Below are 27,480 nucleotides of genomic sequence, written 5' to 3' on the forward strand. Positions count from 1 at the left end.
CATACACCCAGAGAAAAGACACTAAATTAGAGTCGTGCTCCAGGACCTTAGAGATCACAGCCTAGTGTAAGTCCAGCATGTTTGAGAATGCCGTGGAATTATGCATTGTTTAGAGTCCAGTGCAACTGGGGAAATGACGAGAAGGAAATTGTTCCATGTCTCAGGAACTGAGTGGTGTCCTGAGATAAGAAGTGGCTTGTTCACTCTGAGTATAAATGCAGGAAATGTGCTACACTCATGCTTCCTTTGACACAACCAAAGTGCACTAGGGATGTAGACTAACTCACTCAGTCTGCCACTGAAACCTACTCACCTTCTCAGTTCTTGCATGATTGACTTGGACCTACTTGTCATACAGTAGATTCCTACGTTGGATATGGGTAACATCACGGTTCATCAGAACTTCACGTGTTATGCTGAGCCAAAGAACATGACGTGCTTTACGACCCTACCGGACAACTTTGTCGGTAAGAGCATCGATGCAGGTTGTACGTGTAGCTGCTAGATTGTCCAAAGATCAGATCCAGGCCTCAGATGTGCTTTGTCCTTTAGTGACTGGTATTACTAATACTGTATAAAGCTTGAATTATAGTCTGGCAGGAATGGATGGAGTTCTGGTTCATATAACTACTTTGCCTTAACCGAACTGATTTACCTTTATTCTAAGACTTTACCGTATATTTATATGTATCCATAGTTTCCTATTTGACCACACTGTCTGTATCACTGATCTTCATCACGTCTTTTCATTGGATAAGAAGAGTATATTGACATAATAAGAATAAGTCAGTAAATATTGTCATTGATAGTCATTAATATAACACTGATTGGTGGAGTTGTGTGCAATATTTATATATGTTAATAAAAAAGAAGAAGCGGGCGGCACCGCTGTTACCGTGCTAGGATCCGTGGCTTGCAGCAGGCGGTGAGCTCACATGGAGGATTCCCGGGTGCTTGACCTCATAACAAATCACTTGTGGTTTCCAAAGAAAGAAGGTCGCACTCTGCGAGATAATAGTGAAGATTTATTGACACATAATTACATGTCACGTCGGGGATGTGATAACAAGAGTGTCAAATGGCTGACAACGGCCGTTTCGCGCTACTCGAGCGCTTCCACGGGTCCGTGATTTCTAACTTTCCATGATTTGGAAAACTTCCTTGTTGCAATAGTTATAGTTTGGCAAAAAAAATATTTTCTTGAATCTTTTTTTTAATACATACCAGAAACAAATATTGACTATAAACTATCAATGCAAAGAACTTAAAATAATATTCCTCTTGGTATATTCTTCTCACCTTGTAAATGTGTTGCAGGAATTCATGCTCATGCTGAAGAAACAGCTCAGTTGTATTGAATGGATTTTCTGAATTGCTATATTCCATTTTGTCCTCCTATGGGTTATGGTAAATAAAATGGCACATATAGGGCAAGCTGTGGTAAAAACAGAAAAAATCCAGAATGCTCAAAAATGGTAACATCACTGGAACATCACTGCAATAACAATGCAGTGTGTGTGTGTGTGAATGTTCACATAGGCAGCATGGTGGCTCAGTGGCTAGCACTGCAGCCTTGCAGCGCTGGAGACCTGGGTTTGAATCCCACCAAGGACAACATCTGCAAGGAGTTTGTATGTTCTCCCCATGTTTGTGTGGGTTTCCTCCCACTATCCGAAGTCATACTGATAGGGAATTTCGATTGTGAGCCCCATTGGGGACAGTGACAATAATGTGTGCAAACTGTAAATCGCTGCGGAATATATTAGTGCTATAAAAAAATAAAAGATTATAAAATAAATTGTCCCTCTTAAGATAAAAATTGCAGCAATTAGTGTGAGCAAAGAACAATGTCCCCTTAATATTCTTTAAGTTTTTTTTGGAAAGAATATACAATTAGTTTTATACTGTATCTAACTCATAAACATTTTGACTTTCCTTTTTTTTTATTTTAAGATGTATTTGGAATGTTCTCTTAAAATTAAATTTGGCAGATTTTTCAAGAAGCAACTTGGAAAAAAATAGTTTCCTCCATTTGCCATGTAAGAAAAAAAATGAATGCAGTTGATTTTCTTATCAGGTATTTAATCTGGATTTTGTCAGCCGGTGTCTGGTGCTTCAATAGTAACTCGTGACTGATTAAGACCATGATCAAGGCACTCACAAGATCGTATAGAAAGACAGACTCCTTGGCTAAAAGCACTAGACTTACCTGCAAGGAACAGTAGACCATAGGCCATGTTCACACGTTTTCACATGAGTGCGCATGAAACATCAGACTGCACTCGGATGTCATCTGAGTGCAATCTGATATACCCGCATAGAGGCAATGGAGAAGATGGAGGGATTACATCCTCCATCATCTCAGCACCTGTGCTGTGATTCTCTCATGCGAGAGAATAGGCTCACACTCAGATGACAGAGTTTGAGCTGAGTGTCAGTAGCATAATTGGCCCGATTCTCTTGTATGAGAGAACATACGCCAGTGTGAGTGAACTCTTACCCTGCAAATTCATTAATAGCCAGTGCTACATAGGCAGAAATTTAGACTGCTAATGGCCTAGAATTTATATTCTCCGGAGCATTAGCAAATGTATTTTGAAAAGAATTTAATTTACTGCAATAAATCAAAGAATATTCATGTATTTGGGATGCGGCACCGGTCGTGGAATGCAGGGCATTGTAGTAGTCTGTGATTTTGTATTGTTCTATAATCTATTTGTTAACCTTTAGCTTAATTTTTTATGATTCTGCTTAAACAGGATGCTTAATATGAGTCTGGTTTGTATTGCAGGAAACCAGGGAATTAGAATGAATACTTATGTGTAGAACCTAGAATTCTTAACCCCTTCACTACCAAGGGTGGTTTGCACGTTAACTCCCGGGCCAATTTTTACAATTCTGACCACTGTCCCTTTATGAGGTCATAACTCTGAAACGCTTCCGTGGATCCCGGTGATTCTGACATTGTTTTCTCGTGACATATTGTACTTCATGTTAGTGGTAAAATTTCATTCATATAACTTGCGTTTATTTATGAGAAAAACGGAAATTTGGCGAAAATTTTGAAAATTCCGCAATTTTCCAACTTTGAATTTTTATGCCCTTAAATCACAGAGATATGGCACACAAAAAAGTTAATAAGTAACATTTGCCACATGTTTACTTTACATCAGCACAATTTTGGAACCAAAATTTTTATTTGCTAGCAAGATATAAGGGTTAAAAGTTGACCAGCGATCTCTCATTTTTGCAACACCATTTTATTTTTACGGACCACATCACATTTGAAGCCACTTTGAGGGGTCTATATGATAGAAAATACCCAAAAGTGACACCATTCTAAAAACTGCACCCCTTAAGGTGCTTAAAACCACATTCAAGGAGTTTATTAACCCTTCAGGTGCGTCACAGGAATTTTTTGAATATTTAAAAAAAATTAACATTTAACTTTTTTTCACAAAAAAAATTACTTCAGGTTCAATTTTTTTTATTTTACCAAGTGTAACAGGAGAAATTGGACTGCAAAAATTATTGTGCAATTTGTCCTGAGCACGCTGATACCTGATATGTGGGGGGAACCACTGTTTCGGCGCATGGCAGAGCTCAGAAGGGAAGGAGCGCTGTTTGACTTTTTCAATGCAAAATTGGCTGGAATTCTGATCGGACGCCATGTCGCGTTTGGAGAGCCCCTGATGTACCTAAACAGTGGAAACCCACCACAAGTGACCCCATTTTTGAAACTAGACCCCCTAAGGAACTTATCTAGATATGTGGTGAGAACTTTGAACCCACAAGGGCTTCACAGAAGTTTATAATGCACAGCGGTACAATTAAAAAATCATATTTTTTCCACAAAATGATCTTTTCACCCCCAATTTTTATTTTCCCAAGGGTAACAGGACCCTAAAAGTTATTGTGCAATTTGTCCTGAGTACACTGATACCCCATATGTGGGTGTAAATGACTATTTGGGCACATGGCAAAGCTCGGAAGGCAAGCAGCGCCATTTGACTTTTTGGGCTGGAATTGAGATCAGACACCATGTCGCGTTTGGAAAGCCCCTGATGTACCAAAACAGTGGAAACCCCCCACAATTGACCCCATTTTGGAAACTAGACCCCCCAAGGAACTTATCTAGATGTGTGGTGAGAACTTTGAACCCCCAAGTGCTTCACAGAAGTTTATAACGCCCAGGCGTGAAAATAACAAAAAAAATTTTTTCCACAAAAATGATATTTTTGCCCCAAAATTTTTATTTTCCTAAGGGCAACAGGAGAAATAGGACCCCAAAAGTTGTTTTGCAAATCGTCCTGATTAGGCTGATACCCCATATGAGGGGGTAAAACACTGTTTGGGTGCATGGCAGGGCTTGGAAGGGAAGGAGCACCATTTGACTTTTTCAATGCAGAATTGGCTGGAATTGAGATCAGATGCCATGTTGCGTTTGGAGAGCACCTGATGTACGCAAATAGTGGAAACCCCCAATTCTAGCCCTAGCCCTAACCCTAACCCTAACCCTAACCCTAGCCCTAGCCCTAGCCCTAACCCTAGCCCTAACCCTAGCCCTAACCCTAATGGGAAAAAAGGAAATAAATACATTTTTTAAATTTTATTATTTTTCCCTAACTAAGGGGGTGATAACGGGGGGTTTGATTTACTATTTATGGCGGTTTTTATGTTTGACAGCTGTCGCACGCTAAAAGACGCTTTTTATTGTAAAAATAGTTTTTGCATCACCACATATTGAGAGCTATAATTTTTCCATATTTTGACCCACCGAGTCATGTGAGGTCTTATTTTTTGCGGGACGAGTTGACGCTTTTATTGGTATCATGTTCGGGCATGTGACATTTTTTGATCGCTTTTTATTTCGTTTTTTGGGACGCAGAATTTACAAAAACCAGCGTTTCATGAATTTCTTTTGGGTGGTGCGTTTACGCCGTTCTGGGTGCGGTAAAATTTATAAGGCGGTTTTATTCTTTGGGTCAGTACGGTTACAGCGATACCTCATTTAGGTCGTTTTTTTATGTTTTGGCGCTTTTATGCAATGAAAACAATTTTATATAAAAAATAATTATTTTTGCATCACTTTATTCTGCGAGCTATAACTTTTTTATTTTTTCGCTGATGATGCTGTATGGTGGCTCATTTTTTGCGGGACAAGATGACGTTTTCAGCGGTACCATGGATATTTATATGCGTCTTTTTGATCGCGCGTTATTGCACTTTTTGTTCGGCGGTATGATAATAAATCATTATTTTTTGCTTCGTTTTTTATTTTTATTTTTTAAGGAGTTCGCTTAAGGGGTGAACTATTGGGACAGTTTTATAGGGCGGGTCGTTACGGACGCGGCGATACCAAATATGTGTACTTTTATTGTTTTTTTTGTTTTTTTATTTCCAAAAAATGAATTTATTGGGGAATATTTTTTTTTTTTTTTAATTTATTTGGCGATTTTTTTAAAATTATTTTTACACTTTTTTTTTATTTTTTTTTTACTTTATTACAATGTCCCATGGGGGACATCACTGTCCTGTGACAGATCAGCGATCTATCACAGGCACTGCACAGGCTTCCTCATGCCTGCGCTTTGCAGGCACTGAGGAAGCCAGCTTCCTGCAGGCCCCCGGAGGTCCCCGTCGCCATATTGGATCCGGGGACCTGCAGGAAAGGAGTCCCCCGCAGCAGCGCTGCACATTGCGCTGCCGTGGGGGGCTCAGGGAAGCACGGAGGGAGCCCCCTCCCTGCCGATGCTTCCCTTTAACCCCCGGTACACCGCGATCAAACACGATCGCGGTGTGCAAGGGGTTAACGTGACCGCCCCTGACACATTGTGCCGGGTGTCAGCTATGATAATTAGCTGACACTCGGCCGCGATCAGCGGCGCTCACCACGTGGGCGCCGCTGATTGCGATGACGTAATATTCCGTCCATGGTAATTAGGTCCATGGTCACATGGACGGAATATTACGTCAATTGTAGGTAAGGGGTTAATAGGAGAGCACGTTTCCATACACAATGCAAAATAGATAGTTACCCAATGACGTTGGAGAAAACAGCCATAATAACGGCTTTAGGCCTGTTAAAGCAAAAAAGCTCATATATAAAGCATACATCCTGTGAATGCACCAAACTGTGTAATACTGAACCATGAGGACTCACAATTTTAGGCACAAGTAATTTGCATAATTGCTTTGCAATTTTCTGTGTTCACACACTCAGGCAAGGGCTTACTGCTAATAGCGGCACACTACCCAACTGCTATGGGGCCAATGAGTTCGGTGGATGATGCCTGCAGGTCCAGTCATTCGATTTCAATGGTACAGTTAGGATGCATATACCGTTGCAATGGCAAAGCACACAGCCATTGACTCCCGCTTTCACCATTCGGCCTGCGCATCTTAGTCTCAGCACAGCAGATGTGAAGACATCACCAGATCGCGCCTGCAACGTAGAACCTCCATCCATACAATGCACAGAGTCAAGTAGCATATTGGAAGAACAGGGCGAGAAAAGTAGTTTTTGTTTTATCATTCAATACTTGTGGGGACTGTGGGAATTCATAGTGTGGCGTGGTGTGGCTGTGCAGATCCATCCTATTGTGTGTACAATGCGGGAAATAAGTATTTGATCCCTTGCTGATTTTGGAAGTTTGCCCAAACTGACTAAGACATGAACAGTCTATATAATTTTAAGGGTAGGGTGATTTGAACTTTTATATTTTTTAATTTTTTAAACATTTTTAAAGACATTCTTTTTCTACTTTTGGCACGCTTCTAGAAGCTGCCATAACCCGACCATCGGGTGGCGCTCACAGCAAGCCGGCGCTGACAACCATAGATGTCTCCAGGAGATTTCTGGCTGTCATGCCAACGAACCGGTGACCCACGATCACGTGACGAGGGTCACCGGTGGGCGGGTTTCCAGCCTATGGCTGGAAGTGCAAGATAAATGCTGCTTTCACCGTTTGACAGCATCATTTAATTAGTTAAAGATGTGAGCACAGCGCGGGAGCTCACATGAAAGGGAGTTCGACGTTGGTGTACTATTACGTCGGAAAGGGGTTAAAGTGCTTCTTTTTGAGCCACTCCTTTGTTGCCTTGGATGTATGTTTTGGGTCATTGTCTTGCTGGAAGACCCATCCATGACCCATTTTTAATGTCCTGGCAGAGGGAAGGAGGTTGTCACTCAGGATTTTACGGTACATAGCTCCATCCAATCTCCCATTGATGCGGTGAAGTAGTCCTGTGCCCTTAGCAGAGAAACACCCCCAAAACATATTGTGTCCACCTCCATGCTTGACAATGGGGATGGTATTCTTTTGGTCATAGACAGCATTTCTTTTCCTCCAAACACGGCGAGTTGAGTTAATGCCAAAGACCTCAATTTTTGTCTCATCTGACCACAGCACCTTCTCCCAATCACTCACATAATCATCCAGGTGTTCATTGGCAAACTTCAGATGGGCCTGCACATGTGCCTTCTTGAGGAGGGGGAACCTTGCGGGCACTTCAGGATTTTAAACCTTTACGTCGTAATGTGTTACCAATGGTTTTCTTGGTGACTGTGGTCCCAGCTGCCTTGAGACCATTAACAAGATCTCCCGCTTAGTTTTAGGCTGATCTCTCACTTTCCTCATGATCAAGGATACCTCATGAGGTGAGATTTTTCATGGTGCCCCAGATCTATGTCGATTGACAGTGATTTTGCATTTCTTCCATTTTCTTGCTATTGCACTATTGTCTCCTTCTCACCCAGCCTCTTACTTATGGTTTTGTAACCCATTCCAGCTTTGTGCAGGTCTATGATCTTGTCCCTGACATCCTTATAAAGCTCTTTGGTCTTGCCCATGTTGTAGAGGTTAGAGTGTGACTGATTAATTGAGTCTATGGACAGGAGTCTTTTATAAAGGTGACTGTGTAAGACACCTGTCTTTAACGCAGGTAACAAGTTGATTAGGAGCTTCTATCTTGTCTGTAGGAGCCTGAACTCTGAATGGTAGGTAGGGGATCAAATACTTATTTATCATTGCAAAATGAAAATAAATTTATATAATTTATACAATGTGATTTTCTGGATTTTATTTTTGATATTCTATCTCTCGATGTTAAAATGAACCTATCCTTAAAATTGTAGACTGTTCATGTCTTTATCAGTGGAAAAACTTGCAAAATCAGCAGGGGATCCAATACATATTTCCCCCACTGTAGGTCAACTTGTACTGTGAGGCTATAATACTGTGGGGGGGCATCATACATCTGTGTGAATCATATTATGTGGTGGCATAATGCTGAGGGGACATCATAATGTGGGGGAATCTTACTGTGTTGAAGTATAATACGGTGGGGGAGGAAGTGAGGTGACACACTGTGATTGCGTGGGGGTCATTTTAGGCACAATACTATGGGAATATTGGCGGCAAAATGTTGGAAGTGTGTCACTGTGGAGGCAATCATACTTTGGGGGTAATCATGCTGTGCTCAGGGTCACTGTGGAAGCCTTATGTGTGTGGGGGGGTATCGGGACATTATAGTGTGTGTAGGTTCACTGTAGGGGCAACATAATATGTATAGGGGAATTGTAGGAGCATAATATCATGTGGGAGACACTGGTAGGGATTCATGCTGTGGTTGGAGCACTGTGCATTTAGCATACTGTCTGTGAGGGGAACTTTTAAGGAACTCACTATGTGGGGTTACCATACAATTTGTGGGGTGAATTCCGAAAGAAGAGGTGATCAAACTCTATGGGGACCATGAAAGGATATAGTAGTGAGTGACACTGACACACGCAATAAGAACCTCTCCCTGGCTTTAAAAGTTGGGAGGCATTCCCTTCTTTGACTGTGTCAATGTATCGTGACCCCGCCATTTTTTTTCTTGGTTTCTTGGAGGATGGGGGAATTAAGAATTTTGCTAAGGGGTTCTATTATTTTTAAATATGTCCCTGCATTCAGGATTTTCTTATAGGAAATTCAACATGTTATTATCAAGTGGATCTGCTTGCGATTTCGCCCCATTATAATTTAATTTGGCCTATCCATATCTCTTCTGTACTTACTGTAAAATAAGCACGGTGCATATTTTAACATCTTCTTTGATCTGACTATTTTGTATGTTTTTTATTGCATGTGATTGGGATTTGAAAATTTGTAATTAATTTGCATTGCCTGCAGAACACCAGCAGATTGGAGGAGGAATTAAGTACCAAATTACCAGTAAATCCTGGAATCTCGACGTTCCATCAATGACTGTATGTACTGCAGGCCTTGTGCTTCCAGGTGCAGTATGTGGACTATCGTCATGAAAAACATCCTGTGTTTTGTACAAAATATGGGAAGTTGTATATCTTTTAAAACTTACAGCTAGCATTGAAGTCAGTGTTACGGAATCCTGATCCCATAGCTGTGTCATTTCCAATTAGGTGGATGGACGTTATAAAGGATTGCACATATTATTTGCCTGACAGTGACACAGTTTTCTGCTCTTTAGTTTTACAACTTTCCATTAACCCTGGAACATATAATGGTCTATAGTTCAGGGCCGGACTGGGACTAAAATTCAGCCCTGGCATTTGAAGTTACACAGGCCCACTAGTCACATGGTGACTATATAATATCTTTGTACACTTGTAGGTTACAAGAAGTGAGAGGAGATTACCACGACTATATAACATGTAGTCACAGCTGTGCCCAGTATTTCAGCTCAGTCCTATTTATTGCTTTTAGGTACAGTACTCCTCCCAAAGCTCTGTCCCCTTTTGTACGCACGGCGACAGAATTCCTGGCAGAACTGCTATCCATTGGGCAACCAGACCCCCTGGTCATAGCTGCCCTTATCATACCTACCAACTTTTGAAGACGGGAAAGAGGGACAAAGACTGCGGCGCGCAGCGCGCCGTCTGCAAATTTTAGGCCACGCCCCGGCCACACCCATTTCGCAACTAGTCACACCCATGTCCACGCCTAATCGCACCCATTTAGCACTGCTGATCACACTGACTGTTACTGAGGGCACAGTGGCTGGCATTATTGGCACCAAGGAAGAGAGAAAACAGAGAGAGAGAGAAAAAAGAAAAAAGAGAGAAAGAAAGGAGAGCAAGAGAGAAAGAAAGAACAGAGAGAGAAAGAAGAAAGAACAGAGAGAGAAAGAAAGTAGTAAAGAAAAGAAAGAAAAAACAGAGAGAAAGAAAGAGGAAAGAAAAAGAAAGAGGGGAAAGAAAGAACAGAGAGAGAGAGAAAGAAGAAAGAAAGATTAGAGAGAGAAAGAAAGAACAGAGAGAGAGAAAGAAAATGAGGGAAAGACAGAACAGAGAATGAGAAAGAAAGAACAGAGAAAGAAAAAGAGAGAAAGAAATAAAGAAATATTCTATAAAGATACTATAGCAGCCCGGCTCCCATTGTAGTGCCCACCTGAGCCTCCAGGTGCAGGACATATCATGATCCGCTCACATGGCCGGCATCCCCGATTCCAAGGCGATCCTGCTGTCTGCGCTGTCAGAGGAGGACACGGTGATGGATCTGAAGCATTCCTGGTTCCGTCACAATCTCCTCAAGAAATTATCTAATTTCCGGTCAGCTTCCAGCACATCACTTCAGGTGAAACGTCATGTGTGAGTTTTAAAATGCTCCTCGGGGCTCTGCCATGTACTCCTGCGGCCGTGGGAAAAGCCCACTTTGTATGCTTCGTACACACTTGGCTCCGCTCCGTACATTCCGTATACATATGGCTCCACTCCGTACACACACGGCTCCGCTCGGGATACCCCATACACACGCGGCTCCGCTCCGTACACCAAGTACACACACGGCTCCGCTACGTACACCTCGTACACGCGCGGCTCTGCTCCGTACACCTCGTACTCATGCGGTTCCGCTCTGTACACCTTGCACACGCGCGGCTCCGCTCCGTACACCTCGTACATGCGGCTCTGTTCCGTATATCTCGTACACACACGGCTCCGCTCCGTACACCTCGTACACACACGGCTCCGCTCTGTATACCCCATACACACGCGGCTCTGTTCCGTACACCTCGTACACGCGGCTCTGTTCCGTACACCTCACACACACACGGCTCCTCTCCATACACCTCGTACACACACACGGCTCCGCTCCATACACCTTGTACACACACGGCTCCACTCCGTACACCTCGTACACACACGGCTCCGCTCCGTACACCTCTTACACACACAGCTCTGCTACATCTACCCTGTTAACTCCTCCTGACCCCACACATACTTACCTCATCCAGCACCATGACAACGGCACAGCAGAGTCTTGCAGACACCAAGGCTGAGCGCACAGGACCTGTGATGAGGTCACAGGACTGGCGGAGTCAGCAGTCACATGATCAGGGGTCTGGACAAAGGCTCCTGATCATGTGACCCCTGAGAGAGAGAGCAGGCAAGCGACTCTGTGAGTGGCTGCGGGGGGGAGGTCTCATGCTACGGCGAGGATGGGGTGTGTGGGGGGGGCGTGGCGGCTTATCTCCCTGCAGTGCGGGAGGGTTGGAAACTATAACCGCCATGCCCGCAAAGGGCAGGTGGCAGGAGCAACAGCCAGGCCAGTGGCCGCATCAGCTGGCAAGCGGCCAGATGATTGGGCGCTGCCGCCTGTGGCCCACATGACAGCGGCCCAGCGGGAAAATGCCCGGTTGGTTATATTACCAATCCGGGCCTGCTACAGTTTGTACAAATATGTTTAAAAATAGATAAAGGGCAGATTTGTTAGCAGTTTTCTGTCAATGTACAGTGTACATATAAAGCTAATAGTCAGTGGTGTGGGCAGGATTATACAGGGATCAGCATTCTGGGCCCTGCTATATCTGCAGCATCAGGGGCGTACACAGAAATCACGGGGCCCCATAGTAGAAGTCCTAGCCCCTCCCAAAAAATAAAAATAAATTATAATATTCTCATGGTTAACAGAAGAGTATATCTCACAACTTTGCAGTCCTTACAAAGTAATTTTGCTCTTACAGTGGGGAAAAAAGTATTTAGTCAGCCACCAATTGTGCAAGTTCTCCCACTTAAAAAGATGAGAGAGACCTGTAATTGACATCATAGGTAGACCACAACTATGAGAGACAAAATGAGAAAACAAATCCAGAAAATCACCTTGTATGATTTGGCAACATTTATTTTGCAATTTATGGAGGAAAATAAGTATTTGTTCATTAACAAAAGTTCATCTCGATATTTTGCTATATATCTTTTGTTGGCAATGACAGAGGTCAAATGTTTTCTGTAAGTCTTCACAAGGTTGACACACACTGTTGGTGGTATGTTGGCCCCAGGGCCGGCTCCAGGTTTTTGAGGGCCCCGGGCGAAAGAGTCTCAGTGGACCCCCCCCTTTAACACATACCACGATACATGATGCACAGATACAGCAGAGAAATATAGGTATAGTACAATGCCAGATTTCACTTCTTACATGAGTGATAGCTATTGTAATTTATACAATACCATACAGCAGAGGGACTTTATATAAGTCAACCCCTTATATGCCAGGTTCCACACCAGTTCCGCCTCCACCGTCCCACCGCCCACTTTTGGAAAAACTCACCACCACATCCTCACCGATCAGATATTAACAGTTCCCATCAAACGCCAGGTCACATTCATAACCAGCAGCTTCTGTTCTGGCCAAAATAATTTTTAAGCTGATACCACGACACGGTAGACTCTTTCGGCCGGGCTCTACTCTACTCTAAACTATTAAAAATAAATGTATATTTATGTATTTTTCTTTAAGGGAATGAGTCACATACATTTACATTTTTTTAAACAACCATTAATACCACCTACAAGATACAAATATCATCACACCATGACCAGACCACATATTACCACCACGTAGTCACCGAATAATACCACATACAAGGAACAAATAAGGCCACACCATGACCAAACCACATATTACCACCACATAGTGACTGAATACTACAATACTGATCATTAATTGAAAAAACACAATACTAAGTGCCATTGTATACAGGAACTTTGTATTCATCATTTGCAGTCCCCCATCCTCTCCCCACATAATTTGTAGTCCCCCCACTTTGATTTGAAGTCCCCTTACTTCATCCGTTGCAGTCCCCTATCACCCCTCACTTCATCTGCAGTGCCCCTTCATCATTTGCAGCCCCCTATCCCCCTTCCATTTCATCATATGCAGTCCCCCTTACCCCCACTTCATCATGTGCAGTCCCCCTTACCCCCCACTTCATCATGAGCAGCCCCACTCCCCCATCATCACGTGCAGTCACTCTTACCCCCACATCATCATGTGCAGTCCCCTTTACCCCCAATTCATCCTGTGCAGTCCCCCTTACCCCCCACTTCATCCTGTGCAGTCTCCCTTACCCCCCACGTCATCATGTGCAGTCCCCCTTACCCCTCACTTCATCATGTGCAGCCCCACTCCTCCCACTTCATCATGTGCAGCCCCACTCCCCCCACTTCATCATGTGCAATCCCCCTTACCCCCAGTCATCATGGGCAGCCCTACTCCCCCTTCATCATGTACAATCCCCCTTCATTATGTGCAATCCCCCTTACCCCCATCTTCAAGTGCAGCCACACTCCATCATGTACAGCCCCATTCACCCCACTTCATCATGTGTAGCCCCACTCCATCATGTGCAGCCCCACTCCCCCCACTTCAACATGTTCAGCCCCCGCACCCCCCTCCATCATGTACAGCCCCATTCACCCCCCTCCATCATGTGCTGCCCCCTCAACCACTGAATTCATTTTAGAAAAAAAAAGTTTCCCATACTTACCTCACAGCCTCTCCCCAGCAGCGCCTTGTTATGAATGAGTCACCGTAGGAGGCAAAAACAGAAATACTAGCTAAGTTCAGAAAACCAGAGAAGTTGGCAGCTATCGGATTGCAGACCCCTGAACCTAACAACAACTAGCAGTAGCCGTGGGGGGTTCCTACGGTGCCCTAGACCCCTCGATCACAGCCGGAGAACTACATAGCCTAAAGACAGAAAGGGAAATCTAAACTGCCCCAGAGCAGACCCCGAAGCAATAGGCAGCCCGCAACATATAATGACGGTGAAGCAAGATGAAAAAACACTCACACAGATAGAAAGATAGGCTGAGCAAATGATGGGGCCCAAGCTAACTAAATAGGACAGAATAGAAAAGCTGCTGTCTGCAATCCACCAAAACCCTCTCAAAAACAAGGGCAAACAGACTGATAGGGAAAAAAGCCATGAAGACGCTAGGCTTTAAAAAGACTATATCAGTACTCCGGTATTTTCTGAAGACAGAGCAAAAAGGAATTCAGCTCACCCAGCAGGGGAAGGCAGAAATCCAGAAAAACAAGGCAAAACAAAACCAAAACACAAATGCAAAAAACACAGCAGAAAACTTAGCTTTTGAGGAGCAGGAATCAGACTGGTCTCCTAGAATCCCTCAGAGAAATCACCCGCAAGGCAGAAGGGTGTCGGCTGCCTTATATCCAGTCATCAATTCCAGTCACCCAGTCATCATCATTCTGCTCAGGTGCTTTGTAATCAGCCTCACTACCTTCCTTCACCAGAAGAGGGAGTTCATCAGACCTCAATGGTGAAGGGGAAAACGAACTCACAGCAGCGCCTCTCTGCATCCAGTGTCCAGGTACATGTCAGCATGTCAGCGCCTGAGCAATGACATCATCGTACAGGCCCGACACCTGACCCGGAAGTAGAGAGGGAGCGGGAGCTGTGCACCCATCAAGGTGACGGCTGTGCACAGCTCCTGGCCTCGGCGTGATACACTGTGACGTGGGGGGCTGTGTCTGCTGCCAGCCGCGTCACAGTACAGAGGGCACTGCCGCGTACAATTTGCTGTACGGCCGGGCCGGCCCTGTCCAGGTGCTGGGGAGCGGCCCGGGGGGCATTTGCCTCTCTGCCACACGGCCCAGCCCGCACCTGGTGGGCCCCCTGTCTCGCCAGGGCCCAGGCAGTTGCCCAGGTGCGCCAGGTGCTGACGGCGGCCCTGGTTGGCCCATTCTTCCATGCATATCTCCTCTAGAGCAGTGATGTTTTGCAGCTGAGGGTTGCACAACAAGGTTGCAACCCTCAGCTGTTAGGTTCAGCAAGTTGGTTATCAAGAATTCAGGAGTCCCCATGCCATTTTTTATTATATAAATAAATAATTTAAAAAAACAGTGCTGATTCCCCTCATTTTTTGATGACCAGCCAAGCTAAAGCAGACAGCTGGGGGCTGGTATTCCCATGAATATTGGCCCAATCAGCCTAAAAATAGCAGCCCAAAGCTAGCGCTTTGCCCAGCTCTTCCCACTTGCCCTGTCATGGTGGCAAGTGGGGTTTCATATTTGTGGGGTTGATGTCCCATTTGTATTTTCCGGTGGAATCAAGCCCACAACTTACTAATGAAGAGTGGTCAATAAGTTGAAGGACTTTCTGCTGAAGTAATTCCAGAGTCTTTAAGGTCAGTCACATGACCTGAAGGTGTTTGAGTTAATTCAGTGGAAGGTCCTGTAACTGCTCAACTCCTGCAACCTCCATGGAGGTCCTGACCAGAAATTGCAAGATGTGGTAATTTATAGTGTGTATCAATATGTCTATATGCATGTAGTGTGCATGTAGCAGAGCTGTGTATATCTATGGACATGTAGCAGAGCCATATATGTCTATGTGTATGTCTATGAGCATGCAGCAGAACTGTGTATGTCTATATGTGCATTTAGTGTGCATGTAGCAGAGCAGTGTATGTCTCTGTCCATGTAGCAGAGCCATGTATGTCTATGTGTACGTAGTGTTCATGTAGCAAAGCCACGTATGTCTATGTGCATGTAGCAGAAATGTATATCTATGTGTATGTATTGTGCATTTAGCAGAGCTGTGTATATCTATGGGTATGTAGCAGGGCTGTGTGTAATACACACTGCAGACAATAGATTTATTGCCCGCCTATTTGACCGTAATACATTAAAATTAGTGATAATGACTAGAGATGAGAGAACTTGTTTGGAAAGCTTTCGCCAATGTCAAATTTGGCATGAACGTTGCACATTCGCACATTTGGATATTTGTTCAAATTCTCGAGCTTTTTCCTAAAAATCTGGAAAAGTCTGCCAAAGTTCAGTAAATGATCGAGTTCACTAAGGGCTCTTTCATATGTCAGTGTTTCTGGTAGCAGCACTGGCCGCAAAACATCCCGCACACGTGCACACTGATAACACTCGTGTGTCATCAATGTGACACGTACCGGGTACCTGGAAATAAGCGGTACTGTTTGCGCTGTTTTCCGGCGCCGTGTGCTGAAGTGAAGACAGCTTACATCAAAATCCCCTGCTCGTGCTCCGATCAGTGCTAGCAGGGGACAATGTTGAGAGTTCTAATCAACTGTTAACAGTGAGAGCAGGCGGCAGCTGATGGGAGCATTCATTTGCCGCCGTCTACACTATAAATAAATAAATAATAATAAAAAATAACGTGGGTTCCCCTGTATTTTTGAGAAAACCGACAGCTGCAGGCTGCAACCCTCAGCGGTCAGCTTCAGCAAGGTTAGTTATCAAGAATAGAGTGGTCCCCACACAGTATTTTTTAATGAGTTAAATAAATAATAAAAACACGGCGTGGGTTCCCCCTCATTTTTGACAACCAGCCATGGGTAGTGGTTGACATGTTTAGCAAAAACAAGTGCATTTTGTTCCCTTGGCAGGAATACCTAATGCTGAAACACTATCTAAATTGTTTATTGAGTACATTGTACGGTTGCATGGCGTGCCTCTGAACGTGGTGTCTGCTGACAGAGGGGTGCAATTCGCACCTAAGATTTGGAGGGCGGTTTGCAAGAGATTGTGGATTAGTTTGACTTTCTCCTCTGCCTACCATCCCAAGACCAATGGTCAGATGGAGAGGACCAATCAGACTCTGGAACAGATTTTGCAGTGTCTTGCCACATCTCAGCAGGATGATTGGTGTTCCTTGTTACCCGTGGCTGAGATTGCATTCAATAATCAGGTTAATCAGTCCACTGGCACCTCTCCGTTTTTCTGTAATTACGGTTTTCACCCCCACTTTTGTGAATTTTCCAGTCTGGATTCGGGGTGTCCAGGGGCTGATTCGGCGATTCAACAGTTGGGGGAGGTTTGGAGGGAGGTTCAGAGGAACATTGGGGTGGCCCAAGGCAGACAGAAACATTTTGCTGATAAGCAACGATCTGTAGGACCTAAGTTTCTGGTAGGAGATAAAGTGTGATTGTCTACTAAGAACATTCGTCTGAAACTTCCTTCCGTAAAGCTGGGTCCCAAGTTTATTGGTCCATACGAGATCATTGAGGTTGTCAACCCAGTTGCCTTTCGCTTACGCTGGCCTCCGTTGCTTCGGAACCCCAATATATTTCTTAGTAACCTTCTTAAACCGTTTGTACCTGCCTTTGCTGAGTCTCCACCTCCTCCACCTCCTGTTTCTGTGAATGGTCAAACTGAATATGAAGTTAAACGTATTGTCAACTCTCGGATTGTTCGTAGTTTGCTTCAATACTTGGTACATTGGAGGGGTTACGATCCGGAGGATCAATCTTGGGTCCCGACGTGATCAGTCCATGCTGATCGGTTGGTTCACGCTTTTCATATGCAGTTTCCTGGGAAACCTGGGGGTCCAGTGGCCCCCCTTGAAAGGAGGGTACCTTCATGATCCAGTTCGGGTTTTGCTTTGTCTCTCCTTTCCCTGGTCTGGTCATGTCAAAGGTTAATTTTCCCTGCCTCGTTTCTTTGTCAGGTCTACTATATATTTGTGCTGCAACCTGTGTGCAGTGTCAGTGATATTGCTTGCCTTTGGTGTGTGTAGCTGGCTCTGGTGAGTTCCTGATTTGTCCTGCTGCGTACTTCTGACTATACCGGTGTCTGTTTACCTTCCTTCTGCCATCCTCTGCTCCTTATCTCTCTGTGTGTTTGGATTCCCTGGTATATGACTTTGGCTCGTCCCTGGCTTGATTTGTCTCTACCTTCTGATACCTCTGCTACTGACCGGTACTGACCTGTTGCGCTCTCCTGACACAGTGTTTTGGATTCCCCCTTTGTACTACGTTATTTCCTGATTACTATTTGGCTCTCTGACTATTCTGTTGCCACCTAGTGGTTATTTCGCTGTATTACTACTGGTCAGCTTGTGAGCTGGACATTCAACTCTCATCTCTGCTGCCATCCTGAGGCGTTGGTGTACTCTGTTTAACTCTTTGTAATACAGCTTTTAACAATGGGTTATCCTAGGCACCACAGTTCCCAGAAAAATGGAAACAATTTTAGTTGCAAATAGGGTACCAACACCATGTTAATGCCTACAGATTGAGAATGGGAAGTCATAAAATTACAGGTGGGTGTAATGTGTTGCTGCCCCACTGTACGTTTGACCATACAGTGTATTATAGCATTCAGCTCTCTGGTAGCCGCTCGGATATGCAAAGGGTGTTTATAGCAAACTAGCATAAAGTGTATTGTCATAAACTTTACAGCTCCAAAATGAAAACAGCTTTCTCCAGTACAAATGAATAACATAAACAGTCCTTTCTTCAGGCACAATGAAGCAATGTAAATGTAGCAGCCTCCTCTATGTCGTTATCCCAGGTAGTATCAGCTCTTGCACTTTTAAATGTATTCATCAACCATATACACTGTTTTTCCTTAAAAGCAATGTTTTTAGGTAATAATAGCAAATACATAAGATAATCCTAATGAGCTTTGCCATAAATGTTTTTATTTGGATTTACTGTATATAAAATCCTTCAAAATTGAAATTGACTGCAGTATGTGGTAGTTAGTTATCCACATGCAATACTAGGTTATGGAATGCATTGAAAATAACAAAATCAAAATGGCAGAGTAATCAAGGAAATACATAAAGGCCATGTCAATAATAACAAAATAAAATGTCAGGATACTTTAGCGTTCTCTTTTTGCTAGTTTTTTCAGCAGTTTTTGTTGCTTTTCTAATTGATGTACATGTGTTTTTTTGTTTGTCTTTTTTAACATCACAAGTCGTGTGAATTATAGATCATGTGATTTCAAGGTTCCTAAAAGAATCAAATGAGCTGTCATTTCAGAAAGGCAACAAAAAAGGCTACTAAAAAGCAGCATAGAGTAACACATGAAGAGGAAAAAATGTCTAAAGTAAAAAAAAGCCCACAAACTGGCTGAAAAAATGTAATATACAGAATATATTAGCAAAAAATCCAGAAAACATATAGGACTGGCACTTCAAATGAACTAATAGGGTATGTGCACACGCTGCGGATTACCCTGCGGATTTTTCCGCGTGGATTTTTCTAAATCCACAGGTAAAATGACTTGCGTTTTACCTGCGGATTTAGTGCAGATTTCCTGTGGATTTTCTGCAGATTTTGTGCGGATTTCACCTGTGTTTTTACACCTGCGGATTCCTATAATGGAGCAGGTATAAAACGCTGTGGAATCTGCACAAATAATTGACATGCTGTGGAAATGAACCCGCAGCGTTTCTGCTGCGGATTTTTCCGCAGCATGTGCACAGCGTTTTTTATTTTACATAGGATATAATGGTACTGTACACCGCGGGGCCAAATCTGCTGCGGATCTGCACCAGAATCCGCAACGTGTGCACATACCCATATATCCCACAATCTGATGATAGCAATCAACAGACAAAAAGAAGAGATCCAGAATATTAAAATTTAAATATTTATTGATAGTCTATTAAAAAAGCAGTGAAAAATGTAAAAAAGCAGTAATGTCTCGACAAGAGAGCCGCCGCTAAAGAACATGAAACTTCATAATAATAAGCAGGTATACAATATTTGGATAAAGATTATATATCATATAAGAAAACAATCTGGCACAAGAAGTGTCCCCTAATGCTGTACTAGCATATAGAAAAATAATATGAAAATAATATGTAATTATCCAAGGAAACATACTAGCTTGGCACCACAAAATTCCCAAAATGTTATGTTAGCATGTAAACTTATCAATGAAGTGGGAAACCTATGAGTTACCAGAAAATGGCCATAGAATGACAATTATGTAACAACCAGGCATAAAGATACCTAATGTGCCGTGATCGTCTGCATAGTGAAAAGGGGAAAGCACATAAGTAGCCAGAAAATGTCCATAAATAAGCAACCGGGCATTAGGAATCCCCAAAAATGTTGCACTAGCATAACAACTTAACATTAAATAGGAAAATACCCAAATGGCCAAAAAATATCCATGAAAATAATGTATAACTACCTGGTAATCAGTCAAGTGACAGCTCCCCACCCCGACGCACATTTCACTGCTGGCTTCTTCCAGGGGCGTCAACCTATACACTATACACTATAGTAGTGTAGAGCAATAACACGCTGCCGTATATGCCAAGCTGAACAGTACCTGCTATGAAGTGGAAAGGGGGGGTCATCAGCTGTCCTGTGCCTGCGTCCACCCCAACGCACGTTTCGGCATCTGCCTTCATCACCCCTAATGAAGGCAGATGTCAAAATGTGTGTTGGGGTTGACGTATCCACGGGACAACTGATGACCCCTGTGGCATGTAGTTCCAAAGCTTTACTCACAGTCTGTTGTGGTATAGGCACCCGCATCCGTGCCGTGTCCTCCGGGTCAGGAGCTCAGTCAACCTCCAGGCAAGATGAAGTACTCCCTTCCAACACTCCGCCAACATATGTGCCTTTTCTGAACGTCTCCTCTTATAGCGCCTTTAAAATGAAGTGCTCCAGCACTGAGTTACACTGGGGTTCCTCCTGTCCGATGTTCTTATGAACTCTACTTGTACGGCAGACAGCTGTAGCCTGCTTCGGGGACTACTTGCTGCTAAGTCCCGGCTCACTATCGTTGCTGTTGTGCCCCCAAGTCTTGTGTGGGAATAAAGTGGTCACTACTTCTATTCCTCCGGTGTCTGCTGCAGGACCATTAGTATCCATACAACCTCGGGGACCGGACCCCGGCCTTGCGCTGTGAACTTGGGAAGGGTTCTCCTCTAACCCTAATCCTTAGTCTTCCTTTTCTCCTTACGTTCCGTACAATCCTTTCTTTCATATGGAGAATCAGGCTTCTGTTCTAATGTCTCTTCCCTGTGCCAGCGGACCCAGATCACTGAGGTCGGCTGCATCACTTCCTTCATCCATCCCTCTCCCGGGGATCTTACTGACTGACTTCCCTGTCAGACCTCCACTCACTGACTGAATGACTGAATGACTCCTAAACTCTTCCCGCTCTTTTGAGTGCAAACTAAACTCCACCCACCTCCCAGCACGCTTCGTTTTCCAAGCAGGGAGCCACCAAAGGGTGCTTTGCTACACTACTATGTTATGTGGGATGCAGGTGTTGGAGCGTGGTCAGGTGTCTCCATCTTACCTGGATGGTGGGATACCACACCTCAGGAGGAGGTGCAGTACCTCTGTGGCGACTGAACCCTCAGGGGCGCCACATATACATGTGTACTTTGTCTTTGAGATTTCTTATTGAGATCCATAGGTGTGCATAGCATTTGATTTTTATGGATACATTTCAATCCCTTAATATAGAAAACTATTTGTTCTTTCAAATTTTAATAACTGCTGATGTATGAAAATAGATTATAGATGACAATACAGATGAAATTCGTCCATTTTATTCTGGATGAAAAAATATCGCCATGTGTGAAGGCACCCTTAGTATGTATTTTGTGGAAATTAATTAATATCTGATTTTCTTTTGACTTTTCCTACACCATGTTTGCAGCATAGACTTGTTTTGTTCTCCATTAATTTCATTTTCAGCCCACAGTGTAGAGATGGAATGCGAGTGCTCCATAGTCACGTCTATTGTGCGCTAATTATAGAGAAACAATTTGCCTCCAATCTTGTTGAGCTGCAGGAAAGGGCAAGGTTGGTAAATAATCCTATATTTGGTGATCAGTGATATCGCGTCTGAAGTTCTTCACATTATAGATACAAGCATTAATCAATTTCCTGTTTGGAAAATAAACATTGCTTTGGTGTTGATAATCTTTCTGTATTAAATCTAGTCGCTTTTTTTTAGCGAGATAATTTAAACATCCTAATAGTTTCCATCCACTTATCTTTTAACTTGTTTTCTTTTTAACCTTCGCCCTATGGTGGGTAGAACTGTACCTCCACCACACTGTTAGCTAATTGCTGCCATTTGTTATCGTGATTGGAAATTTCCATCTGAACCAGGGAAAAATGTCCAAAGCAATAAAAGCCGCAGAGATTATTTCCGATCAATATTGGTTTATTAATGGGTGTAATCCTATCTAAATATATTACTCGTGTCAATGCTTAGAAGTTTTAGGTCAGGTTCAGAAAAGCGTAGTACGGATACAAGTCCCATCTTGACTAAGGATAGTTGCACACGCAACGTTTCCAGAAAAAACGCCACATTACTGATGGTGTATTTCATGCTGATTTTGTGTATTTATTTTAATCTTTCAGCTTTAAAAGATGTGGCCTGCTGTTACATTATAGGGGTTTTCCATCACCTCTCACCAGAGAAGTAAGAGGAGCTGAAGACCTTTTTTTTGTTGGCCACCTGGCTGTCCTGTATCGTTCATTTATGCTATTAGTTAAAATACGATTCATACATGATATCTTCTGACACCTGGAGGTTTTTTCTATAGTCCTCCGTATGGGACAATAAAAAGAACCCATAAATATGAGTAAAAATTCATATTATTCTCATAGATTTATAAATTAAACTCCGGCGTTAATCTGTTCATTTTTCCTGCATGTTAAGGGGGTTCTCCAAAAATTAGATAAATGGAGTCCCTTATAGAATTCAAACTGCAGGCAGACCTATTGCTTTGTTAGTGTGGCCTGCAGACTTAGACATACAGCTCCCGAGACCTGAGTCTCAATGACAAGAGCTGTATCACACATAACCTGTCAGAAGCACGGCTGCAATATGGGAAAAAATATATCTCTTCCTCGCAAAGGGGGTTATCTACAGCTGTCTTTGGTACAGAGCCTCATATAGTAATAGGTTGGTACAGAAAATGACAACAATGAGCCTAGGGGAAAATATGTTTTGTTGTGTTAACAACTAACTCAGTAATAGGAAAGAGAAGTTGGTTATTAATGGAAGACACTCTGATGGGTCGTAGGTAACTGTGGGGGCACTATATCGCACAACCTCCCTCTGTTAATTGGGCTGACAGCTGGAATCTACTTTGATTTACAAGCCCTTAAAACCTCAGGATTCTGAGCCTGGGAATGTAGCAGGCATGTTGGTAGATTAGATCTTTGTGCAGATTTATGATCACCAGTACTACAAAGATATAGTGACAATCAGCAGCTATTTTATACAGTATTAAATTAGCAGAAGAAAGGAAGAAGGAATCTACGTATTTTGCTCTCAGCTTTTGTCTGAGATTATGTGAAAGGTGAGTTTTGTAATTTTCTTACATCCTTTCACTTGATGTTGATGCAAAGTAGTAGCCTAACAACGGCGTTAGGGCACAGTCTGAATGCTGTATAAATCGGACCACAATGCTGGACTGGCCGGCAGATCACCCAACCCGAGAATGACAGCTTCATATATTTCTATGCATGGAGAGAAGCTGGCCAATCCATGTGCTGCATTATGATATTGGTCTGATTTATGCGGCCATCTGACTGTGCCCTTACTCTGGTGCTTAATCTGTGGTCTGAAGTGACCTGGACGTATCGGGCTGTGCCTTGAAGCATGGGTACTGTGGGGCACTTGGGTCGTCCCCTTTTCTGGTGCGGTATCGGTATGGTGTAGGTTTGCACACGTTGCTACTCATATAAAGTTTGGTATCCACTATACGTGGAAATGGGTTTCATATATGGATTCATATAGTTTGATTAGGAAAGATGCATATCTTTGTACCGTGTTAGCCAGTAGATAGAAAAATATTCAGAATTGAGAGTCGTCAGTGGTTGATACCTTTTTATAGCTAACTGAAAAGATGGTAACACATTGCAAGCTTTCGAGACTACTCAGGTCTCTTCATCAGGCATAGACTAATACAAAATCTGAAGAGTCACATATTTATGCACAATACAGCACAGAAAAAATGCAATAGATGAGACAAGTGACGTGAAGCAGAAATGATTATGGGAGAGGGAGAAACATAAATATTGGACCAGTTCATTGATAAGGAGTTCGGATGTTTTATTGTCCTCTAATTGGGGTCTCCTAATGTGTTGTGATGCCCCCACAGGATCTTAGGAGCAAATTCCTTAATTGATGTAAAAAGACATAATTCATGCGACACATTCATTCCAGCATTGAGAGAGTCAAAGGTCGTCATAAATTTATACTCACAGACTCTTCTCTCTCTCTGAGTTGTGAAGTTACCTTTCAATACCAGTAATTTCATATCCATGGTGTTGTGGTCCATCATACAAAAATGTTTTGCCACAGGTAGATCCATTCTTTTTTCTCTTATTGTGTGACGATGAGCATTCATCCTTGTTCTAAGCTTTTGCCCTGTCTCCCCCACATACAGACCCCCAGTTGGACATTTAGTACAAATAATTAAGTACACCTCAATAGATGTAATGCAGCTGAAAGTACCTGGGATCTTGTAGTCCTGATGTGAATTGGGGATCTTTATCTTGTCCGTGGTCATTATAGATGGACAGGTTTTACATTTTTTCTGGTTCCAAGGAAAGGTTCCTCCAGCTGTTGGGGAGGACAGGGAGCTTCTGACAATGATGCTTCTTAGATTTGGGGGCTGCCTAAAGCACAGTAGTGGGGGGTCTGGAAAAATGGATTGTAATCGGGCATCTTTTTGTAGTAAAGGTTGTAATTTCCGTGCAGCTCCCCTTAGCACTTCCAGATTTGGGTTGTAGGTGACTACTCGAGGCACCCGGTTATTTTCTTCCTTAGCTTTGTAAGGTAGCAGGTGATTCCTTGACATTCTGGTGGCTCTTGTAATTTGGTTTTCAATTGTTCTTGGATGGTAGCCCTGATCCAAAAAGGTCTTTTGAGGTGACCAAGGTGTTTGTCTCTATCCATGGGGTTGGAACATATACGATTGTATCTGATGGCATGGCTATAGATAATAGAGTTCTTTATGTGTTTTGGATGGAAACTGTCCCATTTAAGGTATGTTGGATGGTCGATTTGCTTCTGATACAGGGATGTCTCTATTTCATTGTTCTTTAGCTTAATGATGGTGTCCAAAAAGTTAATCTCAGTGCTGGAGTAGCTGAGTGTTAAATTGATGGTGGGATGAAATTGATTAAACTGTTCGTGGAACGTCTTTAGCTGTTGCTCAGACTCCGTCCAGATGATTAAAATATCATCAATGAAGCGGTAGTGGGCCAGGGGCCTGATGGGCATGAGGACAAAAAGTCGCTTTCAAGTTTGGCCATGAAAAGATTTGCATACTGTGGAGACATTCTACATGCTTCCCAAAATCCACAAATCTGGAAATCCAGGAAGACCAATTATTTCATGTGTGGGCACCCTCACTGAGCAGGTATCCGGATGGGTAGAGGGTATTCTTAAACCACTGGTGAAGGATACACCTAGCTACATTCAGGACACAACTGACCTATTGAATAAACTAGGAGCAATAGGTCCTCTACTAGAAGGAACCATCCTGGCCACCATGGATGTGGAATCTTTGTACTCTAATATCCCACACCAAGATGGTTTAATTGCCTGCAAATTCTTCATGGAAAACACAGGGACTGATGCTGATGCTGTGGTGAAGCTTATAAAATTCATCCTCACCCACAATTACTTTGAATTTGACAAGATCTATCTACAGGAGATTGGCACAGCTATGGGAAGTAAAATGGCTCCACAGTATGCAAATCTTTTCATGGCCAAGCTTGAAAGCGACTTTTTGTCCATATGCCCCATCAGGCCCCTGGCCTACTACCGCTTAATTGATGATATTTTAATCATCTGGACCGAGTCTGAGCAACAGCTAAAGACGTTCCACGAACAGTTTAATCAATTTCATCCCACCATCAATTTAACACTCAACTACTCCAGCACTGAGATTAACTTTTTGGACACCATCATTAAGCTAAAGAACAATGAAATAGAGACATCCCTGTATCAGAAGCCAATCGACCGTCCAACAATCCATTTTTCCAGACCCCCCACTACTGTGCTTTAGGCAGCCCCCAAATCTAAGAAGCATCATTGTCAGAAGCTCCCTGTCCTCCCCAACAGCTGGAGGAACCTTTCCTTGCAACCAGAAAAAATGTAAAAACTGTCCATCTATAATGACCACGGACAAGATAAAGATCCCCAATTCACATCAGGACTACAAGATCCCAGGTACTTTCAGCTGCATTACATCTAATGTGGTGTACTTAATTATATGTACTAAATGTCCAACTGGGGGTCTGTATGTGGGGGAGACAGGGCAAAAGCTTAGAACAAGGATGAATGCTCATTGTCACACAATAAGAGAAAAAAGAATGGATCTACCTGTGGCAAAACATTTTTGTATGATGGACCACAACATCACGGATATGAAATTACTGGTATTGAAAGGTAACCTCACATCTCAGAGAGAGAGAAGAGTCTGTGAGTATAAATTTATGACGACCTTTGAAACTCTCAATGCTGGAATGAATGTGTCGCATGGATTTATGTCTTTTTACATCAATTAAGGAATTTGCTCCTAAGACCCTGTGGGGGCATTACAACACATTAGGAGACCCCAATCAGAGGACAATGAAACATCCGGACTCCTTATCTATGAACTGGTCCAATATTTATGTTTCTCCTTCTCCCATAATTATTTCTGCTTCACGTCACTTGTCTCATCTATTGCATTTTTTCTGTGCTGTATTGTGCATAAATATGTGACTCTTCCGATTTTGTATTAGTCTATGCCTGATGAAGCGACCCGAGTAGTCTCGAAAGCTTGCAATGTGTTACCATCTTTTCAGTTAGTCATTAAAAGGTATCAACCACTGAGGACTCTCAATTCTGAATATTTTTTTTATAGTTTGACTAGAAGGTTATTTATGAACCTCATGTTTCATTGTGTAAATTTTTGCTTAGCTGTAATAGATCAGTGCATAAGTTTTAAACATCTGGTCCTTGTCTTTTTTCTATTGTTACGCTACATTATACACCAGCAGCACAGACTTGCGCCTGCCTCTTATTGTCTGAGCTGCTACTGTTGACCACAGCCTCTGAGTATATTGCTCTATTGCTGCTATTAATAAATCATTGAGCGCACAGGCAGACTCAGTTCTCACTAGTGAGCACAGTTCTACCTTCTACTAACATTGGAATCAGAGTAAAGCATGTCTGCTGTTTCTAAAGCTTTTTCTATCCTCCTATGATACTCTGCTCCCTCAGCCTGACATAAGGTGATGCCAAGGTGGCAGCCTATTCCTAATGACCCATCCTCTTCGCCCTTGTCCCAGCCCCAGTTGAAGGCGAATTTATATACAGTATATACTTATTGTGAGGTAGCGCTGTCATTCAGATAGGGGATTCTCGCTTAGCCGCCACAAAACCAGATCCAACATGGGTT

The 27,480-nt window shown here is 43.0% G+C and overlaps 1 protein-coding gene across 1 annotated transcript in view; it reads left to right on the forward strand.

Annotated features, from left to right (window-relative positions):
* Positions 1-256: 256 nt before the first annotated feature.
* MYCT1 (MYC target 1) overlaps positions 257-27,480 on the forward strand; it is a 143,027-nt gene continuing 115,803 nt past the window's right edge. The window contains exon 1 of the mRNA XM_073557691.1: positions 257-467. Coding sequence (XP_073413792.1) covers positions 377-467 — 91 coding nt within the window. The 5' untranslated portion in view covers positions 257-376. The remainder of the gene's footprint in view (positions 468-27,480) is intronic.

Source organism: Dendrobates tinctorius, unplaced genomic scaffold, assembly GCF_039654945.1.
Source record: "Dendrobates tinctorius isolate UK_male_01 unplaced genomic scaffold, ASM3965494v1 ptg000250l, whole genome shotgun sequence".
Taxonomy (NCBI): Eukaryota; Metazoa; Chordata; class Amphibia; order Anura; family Dendrobatidae; genus Dendrobates; species Dendrobates tinctorius.